The sequence below is a fragment of the Belonocnema kinseyi genome, chromosome 9 (assembly GCF_010883055.1).
Source record: "Belonocnema kinseyi isolate 2016_QV_RU_SX_M_011 chromosome 9, B_treatae_v1, whole genome shotgun sequence".
NCBI classification, from domain to species: Eukaryota; Metazoa; Arthropoda; class Insecta; order Hymenoptera; family Cynipidae; genus Belonocnema; species Belonocnema kinseyi.
Genome location: NC_046665.1, coordinates 81827707 through 81837411, shown reverse-complemented (window position 1 = coordinate 81837411; position 9705 = coordinate 81827707). Strand labels below are relative to the sequence as shown.

Here is a 9705-nt window from a genome sequence, read left to right as displayed (position 1 = left end):
AGCGTAAATTATCTACATGTCTATTTTTGAGCTGTTGTTAAAGTTCCTTTATTCTTATAATAGTTACATAAAATGGTTTTGCTCGCGAAAGTTATTATAATTCCGCATCTAATAAAAAAATTTATAATGCTTTTCTTCGTTGTAAAGGTAAGGGCCCCATAGAGCGTTGCTAAATTTATAAGCTGTATTGTATTGTATTCACCAATCGATTTAAACAATTAAAAAGAATAATATTTTTATTATATTACTAAAATTAATAATTACATTATGAAAAATTATTTTAAACAGTGTAATTATTTGCACATTTTTGACATTTTGCGACTTTTCCCACTAAAGTTGACCCTAGCGCAGAATCTAAGGAAACATTTCAAAAATATTCAAAATTGACTCAAGAACTATCAAATGTTGTCTTATTTCCAGAGTTATTCTTATTTGTTAATATTGTGAAAATTGAGGGACTTTAGCAACAACTGAAAAAACAGGCTTATAGATTGTTGTCATACCTCATTTTTCATGTTAATTTTAAAATTTATATATTTAGAAAGATGTCTAATTTTACTAAAATGGTGTATTTGATTGTTGTCAAATTATTTTTAATTTTCAACTAGATCAAATTAATATTAGGCGCGGCATTACCCAATAGGTGAAGTAAGTTGATACACGTGAACTATTTTGTATGACTTAATAATTAAGTATTTTAATTGATACAGGTTAAATTTTTTCTGTAAATAAGGCGAAGCTAAGATATCTTATCGATGGATATAAGTTATGTGCGCCGCATTTCTCGCTTTTCACCTACAATATGAACTCTTCCAATGTTAGAAAATGATGTTTGAAATGACGAATTCATTTTTAAAAAATTTTCGGGGGAAAAAGAAAGTAATTAACTATCAAATAATTTTTTTAGATTTTTGAATAATTTTTGTATTTTTTAATTTGTGTGAATGAATAATAATATTGTATTTCTTAAAAGTACAATAAAATATTTTTCCCTAAGACCACTATTGTCTTGACAAACACATTATTTTAGATATATTTCAAAATAAAGCATAAGCACCAAATTAATTTTTGTTTGTTAATAACGAATTGACAAAGCTTGAAAATTAAAAGATTTTAATTCTAAAATATCAGAATGAGCTTGACCTGGAATTTTTTAGATTTTAGTTCAAATTTTAATTATGAAAATGTTACGTGGATTAATAAAAATAAAAACCTTTCATAAAGGCACCATCGAAGTATCACGAAATCAAACATTTCAATCTGAAGAAAAACACATATAATAAATCAACAAAATAATTTCGTCCCCTTGGGTTTAGTACATGAAATGTATATTTTCGTGAAAGATAAATGATGCTATGTTTTCGATACAGTCGAAGCGAGAAACAAGAAAATATGGTCGAGGAAAAATCGGAAATTCCGACCACACACGGAAGGGACTTATGGTGTGCTTTAGGCAGGCGTACAGACGTAGAGGGAGCAGAAAGGTCGTATCGATCACCTGTATAGAACAAGGGCGAGGGACGTGGTATGAGGGATGTTTAGGTAGAGGGTGGACGATAAATCAACGGATAGAAGAAAATAGAACAAGTTCGACCAGACTGAAGATAGAATTTCTCCTGATACGTGAGCGTCTCCAAAAGACGGTTTTTACGTTGATCATGACGAACGTGCGGGTGTGGGTTCATGAAATCAGGGCAACACCAAAAACAAAAAAGTTGATAGAAAAGTTCGAGAAAAAATACGATTCATATTTTTATTTTATTTAAGTCACTCTTTCAATGAAAGAGTTTATTTTTTCCAATTTAAAATCGTCAAGTAGGATATCCTTCAATCGAAGGATTGAGGATGAGTACAATAAAATCAGAATATGAACAAATTTCCATAATAAAGGCAATGAAAGCTATATTCAATGTTATTCTTACAATTCTCAAATGACCTCGATTTGAAGCCGAGGAATGGAAGTAAGAGCACTTTTCTTTTCCATTCGCCCCGGGAACGATTGGATACCGTCGTTTTTTCCGTTTTCGGAAAGGAAGGAAATCTCTAAAAATTGCGAGAGGAAAGGATTCATTGTCGAAAGTGGAACGCTAGACTCTAGAGGGATACGAGCTCCGTTTACAGGTGGCTTACATTTTCTTATCCGATCGGAGATACAAAAAAAATTAGAGAAATTTTGTTCCTTTCCCTGTTCATCTGAGGGAAGAATGGAGCCAATCAGATCAATTCTCCAAGGCTTTGACCTAATTTAATCCATTTATCGGGGATTTGAAACTTCATAAGATTTTAAGAGCTCACCAACATTTTCAAGACGTGATCCTTTTATTAGTGTTTTATAAAAAGCTGTCGAGAATTTTCAAGGATTATCACTTGAATAAAGAAAATATCTACTATTTTTATTCTCTTATTAGAGGATTTTCAAGTTTGATTCCTAAAATGAGAAGGAAGAGCACCTCTTTAAAGTCGATACTTTTTATTCTTTTCCCACCCATTGTGTGCTGAAGCCCACTTCCTTTGATAATTCTCTTCTTTTATTTCGTCACAAATCACGTAACATTTTCAGTCTTTTACATCCAGTTTTTTTATTGTGTTTCAGAAATCGAAGTTAGGTCACCACGCTTCACGGGTTTAGGTTGGCTCGCCTTTCCTGCTTTAAGAGCAGCTTACAAGCATGTTCAACTGGAGCTCGAGTTTCGACCCGAAGCATGGGATGGGGTGTTACTGCTGGCTGGTGAACGGGATGACCTCCAAGGCGACTTTATGGCCCTGATGCTTCATCATGGTTTTGTCGAGTTGAGGTATCATCAATTTCATCTCAATATCTAAGTTTTATGTACCATAAATACCATCAAAAACCGACTCTCTCCCCCTCCCTCTTCATCTTCCTCACATCTTCTACAACTCTACTCATCTGTATTCCATATCCAAAACCTTTCTTTTATCCTATCTCTTTTATCTCCTTTCTTATAAGGCACCATCCTCTCTCATTTTAACCCTCTTAAATTTTCGGGCTTATAAACCCTCAACCAAATAGCTTCTCACCCCTATAGCCCCTCTGCCATGTATCTCACAATCTTCTTTCCCTGCTTTCCCGTATACATTCTCCCCTAACCTACTCCCTCTGATTCACGCCCTTTGGCGCCTTTCACCTCGCCCATATTATCTGATACACCCTTCGCCAATTCCATTCCTCTCCCACACCAACTGTACGCGACACCCTGCCTACTTCCAACACCTCAACCCCTACACACGAAACCCCCTCCAGACCTCTCCTCTCACCACCTATAACCGTCCGTCACTTTCTCTCTAACTGTTTTCTAGAATTAAACATTTTCTATTCAAGAAAAATAATTCTCAAATACATTAGAATTGTATTTGAAATAAAAATAATTGGTACGCATAGTCTTAACAAAACCTGCAGCGATACAATTGATGATGTTATCTAGCTGAAAAGGTTTATTCGAAGTGAACAATTTGAATACTTAATAACATATTAGGTTAGCAATAGTTTAATATTTATATTTTTGTAGCTGCAGTTTTAGAAATCAGATGTTTAACAGACTTTTTCTTGTTGTTTAAATTTAATTTTTAATAACTGTTGGAATTATGAAACCAGTATAAATGTTTCCAGATTCAACAACATAAAGTAATTTGCAGCAATTTTTCGTAGAAGATATCATTCTTTCTGCTAAGACGTATGAATATAAAGATATTTACATATTTTTTAACAACAATTACAATTGTTGACTTAGAATAAAGTTTGCAAGCTTGCAAAGCAAGCTTGACCGCGCCTGGGGCGCGCAACTGTTGGTTCTCGCGCTGCGCGCTAGATAATGCATTCACCTCGCGGTACCCATTCGTTCTTTCCATTTGCCCCACATTTGGTGATTGTGAATTCTCTTTTATTAAAGCTCCTTCGGCTGTAACGGACACATTCTCATCACGTATCTCATACTTCGTACTTAATTCGTCGAAAATACGAATATTTTACATTATGTTCTACTCTATTATATCAAATGTATATTATATTTATTTTTGTACCTTGGCCTGAGGCTGTTTATTTATATATTGCAAAGTAAAGTACAAATCTTCATTTTAATGATTACTTTCATATTTTTTTCTTATTTTACATTAAATGTTATTCTTAGCCACCCTGAGAAATGTATATCATTTTTAAAAGGTTATATTATTGCTATTCATAATATGCATTAGTAGTGGAAGAAAAGAATTTTTATTGTCTTTCTTTTATCATTAAAAATGCGCATTCTATTAAAATAAAAATTATTATTGAACATTTTACTGCAACTTATGTCGTTTTTCTATTTTAATTTGTTCGTATTCAATGCAGATGTAATTTAGGCGAAAATGTTGTTAAATAAAATAATAGTGTATCTTATGTCCTTTTTCTAAAAAATTTATTTTTTTACTTTTAATATATTTTTGTAGCCAGAGTTTATAACAAACTTGTAAATGTTTTTTGGTTACACAACTTTTGTCTTTTAATTTGGTTACTCTCTTGTGTCAAATTTGAATAAGTTTTCTCTTTTTTTCTGGAGGAGTAACTTTTGCCTATTTATTTTATTCATAGCTTATGTCGTTTGTCAAAAACTTTAAGTTTTTTATTTTTAATGTTGCTTTTTATGACTAAAAACAAAAACTGCGCAACTTATCGACAAGTGATTAAAGACAAATTTGTAGATCTTTTCAGGATGCGCAAAAATTAGTGTGAAACAGTTTAAAAATGCGCTTATTTTTGCAATTTTCATCAAAAATAGCTGGTTTAAGATTTTCACACCATAAAACATATTTTCGCAGCTTTTAAACTAACAATAATATGAAGAAATTCTTTTTATTATTAAAAATATTATATATTTAATTTAAGCAATAAGTCAGTCAAATTTTTTCATGCGATAACGATGCAATGATTAGGAATCATAGATTAGCTGGATCTCTTTTCACGTACCTGGAGTAAGAAATAATAATAAGAAGAATATAAGCTTTTTATATACATCTTCTTGTTTTGAGGATTCTGCATAAAGTTTAAAAACTCAGTTACCGAATTTTAACTCCGAAGTACATTTCGTGAGTTAAATCTGAAACGAATTTTGCTGAATCTCATTGAATTTATTGACTGGGTTCTTTATTACACTCGCGATCAGTATTGTTTCACACTTTTCTTACGAAATCATTTATATCGCGAAATATTTCAACTTGCTGACGAGCCGTTATTCACTATGCATTATTTTTTATAATTTTTTATGCCGGTGCTAGGATATCGTTAGTGTTGCTGTTCGAGACGAGGAATGGTAAGGAAAAAGTCAAGGAACGCAAGCGCGAGGCCTCGCGTTTCAAAGCAAAGCAAGGCGGCCAAATTTCAAAGCCTTGAGAATTCAAGGCCTTGAAAAGCAAGGCCTGCCCTGGCCTTTTTTTGGGGGCTTGAGTTTCCTCCAGCAGATGTGGATATTTTTCAATCACCTGGGATAGAGGAATAAATTAAAACTCTCATAGGATGATTGTGGATGCGAGTAATTACAGAAATCCCAATATTGTAGCAATAGATAATACTTTATTTAAATATTTAAGAAATAATTTGTAACAAAAAATTATAATTAGTAACAATTAAAATTAATTAATTAATTTTTTTCAAATTCTTTAAATTTTTTTCAAGTTGAAAAGAAATCATTTTGAAAATTTTTTCCCAACATTTTTCTTCCACACAAATTTTTTCCACATTTTTGTTCATACCATTTTTTTATGTTGTTCTTTGTTAATAAAATTTTTTTAATAAAATTTTCGTTTCAACCAATTTTTTTCAATAAAAATTTTTTTCACAAATTTTTTTTCAAACTTTTTTTAATAAAATTTTTTCATTATTTTTTCCAAAACTTAAAAAAAAAATTTTTTAATTCTTAAAATTTTTTTTTAAGTTTAAAAGAAATTATTTTAAAATTTTTTTTCCAAAATTTTTCTTCCATAAAAATTTGTTCCAAAATTTTTGTTCATACAATTTTTTTACGTAATTCTTTGTTAATAAAAGTTTTTTCATAACATTTTTTTCAACCAATTTTTTTATCATTTTTTTCCAAAACGCGCGGATCTGACGCCCCTGAGCACATATTGTATGCGATACTTTGGCTGTATTTAAGTATAGAAAAACGTTTCTTTTTCGAACTGTTGGCCTTCAAAAATTAACTTGCTTACACTTCGATTTTTTAGACAATTTTCTCAAAACTAACTATTAAAAACTAACATCCATCCACGCCTTATCTCTAAGACCGCTCGCTTTTATAGCCGCTTATATCCTTGCTTCCATTGCTTCGTCTCTCCTCTCCTCGCATGCATATTTCTACTTTCTCGCTTTGCCTCGAATTTCCAAACTCTGCATTGACGCCTAATAACTAATACTTATCTAATATTTACCTTATTTACATTTTCTTCATATTTGCTTCCGCTCCTATTAACAATCTTTTTTTCTCCATTCCTCTTATTTCTTCTTTTCTTCTCCATCTTACCCAACACGCCCTTCACCCATGCTACTGCCCTCTTATGCTCCCTTCGTAATTAACCCCTGGTAGTATCAGGTGGAGATCATAGGCCCAGAAGACCAGGTGGGGTCGGATACGACCTTACCTTTTTTTATTGCACAAAAACTGTTTTATTAATAGAACAAAATCGTTTATTATCAAAATACAGCAAAATAAAACTCTTTTCACTCTTTTTTCCCTTAATACTTCTAATTCAGACTCCTTCCATCTCACCTCAAAGCAGCTATTTTTCAAATCTGATTCCTGCATCGCGTGTAGAAATTCAAATGGGGAACTAGTCTGGTTTCCGACTATTCGACCTCACTTAAATTCGGGGGCTAGTCGGGTCATCTGACTAGCCCCCGACCAGTAGCGTCAAGGTAGATTAGTCGGGGGCTAGTCAGGTGACCCGACTTATCCTAGTCGGGGTCTGATCAGGTACTAGTAGAGGTCATATGATAATACATCCGCGTGGAATATTATATTCCGATATGGATTTTCTTAAAATTCCATACAAAGGTATTTACAAAATGTTCCTAGAAATTCGCAATTTTCTAAAAAATACTACAAAAAAATAGATTACGTATTTTTAAAGATTTTGATCGTTGTTTTCATAAAATTTTGATGTTCGTACAAAATTATTGACTTAATAATTATTTATTAAGTATATTTGAGATGAATTTAACATTAATAAATCTTTCCTTCAAAAAACGGTGTAAAATTATTGTTAAATATATTCTTAGTGTTTTAGAATGAAACAATCATTACGCTTTTTTAGATATTACCTCATTTGATAAAACCTTGCCGAAAACTCAAACATAAGAATAACCCGACCAGAGCCCCACCAGCTCCCGACCAGAGCCTCAAGATTACCCGCACGGAAATTAGTGAACAAAAAAGCCGGACTAGCCCTTGACCAACCAAGGACCAGGCCCCGACTGAAATTTTGACAACTATAAGCCCAACTAGTCCCCGATTAGTCCCCGACGGGGTACTTTGTCAAAATTAATAACCCGACTAGCCCCCGATTAGTGTCCGACTTGTAATAGGGCCAGATGGGGTTACTTCCACATGGGATTCTCATGATAATGGTAACATCTATAGCCTTTTTTAAGACAAAATTAACAGATTTTCAGGCCATATTAACAGTGCTATTCAGGCAAAAATACCAATTATTATTTATTTTTTAGTATTATACTATTTTCATATTTTAATGTTGTTATTTACAATATAAAGTTTTAATTATAACTAACATAAAATTAATTAATTATTTATTTTAAAAAAAGTTTAATGAGAAATATTTATATTGAAGAGGAGAAGAAAGTTACTTGCATGAGGACCAAAAAAATGTATTTAAAAATGTATTCGGGTAGGAACAAATGAAATCGAACATAAAAAGATATCGCCGAGGATACCCGACAGGAAATGGCTCGGGCTACCGAATGTGACATATTGCAATTAAACTGTTATATACAAGAAATTACGCGAAATTATTGAACAAAAATTACAGTTCACATAGTTTGACAGTAAATTTATATGGCCCAATCAAAATCAATATAATGGTTTTTTTAGTTTTGCAAACATGTGATAATAAATGTAGTGCATATTTCACAAAATGCACTTTTTTCTGTAAACACAGAAATAATTTTTTATTTATACAACAATATCATTTTGATGAAATTCTTGAGTTGATTTCAGAAAACAGTTTGAATAAGTGAACAACATTTTTTTCAGACGACCAAATTCGTTTGAATCAATAAATCAAGTTTTTCGTTGAATCGTTTTGTTCATTTTAGAAAATATTTTATGGATTTAACAACAATTTTTGGTTGGATTTACCAAATAAATTAAGAAACTATTTTGATAGAATCAAGCAAAAGATTTGGTTGATAACCATGTTCTAGGGTCGAATTAAGTAAAAAAATTTATTTCGAAAATTTTTTGTTCACTTCACACTATTTTTTTGGTTTTAAAGAAGGTCGCGGACCTCGAGTTATAGAAAATAGTCGACGAAAGCCTAAAAACTTATGTGTATTTTTCATTTCTTCACATTTTTCACATATGAGTCATATGGAAAACTTTAAGGGGTGTGTGTTAGGGTTACATAATAACCGATCTGGCTGAAATTTGAAACCAATTTTTTTCATCCATTGGAATGAAACCCGCCCTTGAGAACAAAAGAATGTTGAATGACAAGCTCGTGGCTGAAGCTACCCGCTACCTAACCCTCTTCTAATTATGAAGTTTTGATGAAATTGTCGCTTGCATAAAACCTTTTGACTTAAGAATTTTAGGATAGAAAGCTTTAAAATAGAAAATGTAGAAATTGAAAACCCTTGATATTTAAAATTTCCAAAGTTGCAATGTCTGAAATTTAAAATGAGGAGTTTACTTTCAACTGGACATATATACACTTAAAAATTTTTTGTATGCGTTAAATGTATCTTTAGGATAGGTCCTATCAACCTGAGTTAAACATTGAAATCAGAATTACAAAATTGACAATGGCAGATCCAATATGGCGACTAAAAATATCTTTGTGTGGAAACTATAATGATAGAATCAAAACTTCTAGTAATTTGTGACGTGGTCTAGGACTAAAGTAATTTAGAAACCCACACGGAGAGAAATTTCAAGAGATTAATTTACGGAACTGCTCCTTGATCTCATTCTAGCTTTGGTGCAAAAACTAAGATCTAGAAACCCTTGCTTTTAAAGCAACGACCGTTGGTCTAAAATCAAGGGTTCCGAAATCTTAGTTCTTGCGCCAAAGTTAGAATAAGGTCAAGGAGCAGATTCGTGAATTAATATCCTAAAATTTCTCTCGGTGCAGAGAAACGAATTCTTTTATAAATGCTGTAAAACGTTTTCTTCTATTTCCCAAAAAAGTGCATATATGCTCTTTTGAAAGTAAACTCCTCAAATGCCGAAATTCTATGTCTTGAAGATTGGACCTTTTTTTAAAAGCGTCAAAAGATTTATTTTTGATTTCTTGAAATTTCTATGTTTCAAATCTGGGAAATTACACACCTCCATTTCTATAGTCAAGTTGAATTGGACATAAAACACAATTATTTAAAATGCCGACAACAAAAATTGCCTTATCAGACTCTAAGTAAAGAAATTAATTATCACCTGTAATTATTAAGCATATTATACAGATTAATAATAATTTGCTTGGCTC

The 9705-nt window shown here is 31.9% G+C and overlaps 1 protein-coding gene across 1 annotated transcript in view; it reads left to right on the top strand.

Annotated features, from left to right (window-relative positions):
- LOC117180832 (pikachurin) overlaps nt 1-9705 on the top strand; it is a 421131-nt gene that overhangs the window by 338513 nt on the left and 72913 nt on the right. Inside the window, exon 6 of the mRNA XM_033373361.1 lies at nt 2594-2795. Coding sequence (XP_033229252.1) covers nt 2594-2795 — 202 coding nt within the window. The remainder of the gene's footprint in view (nt 1-2593; nt 2796-9705) is intronic.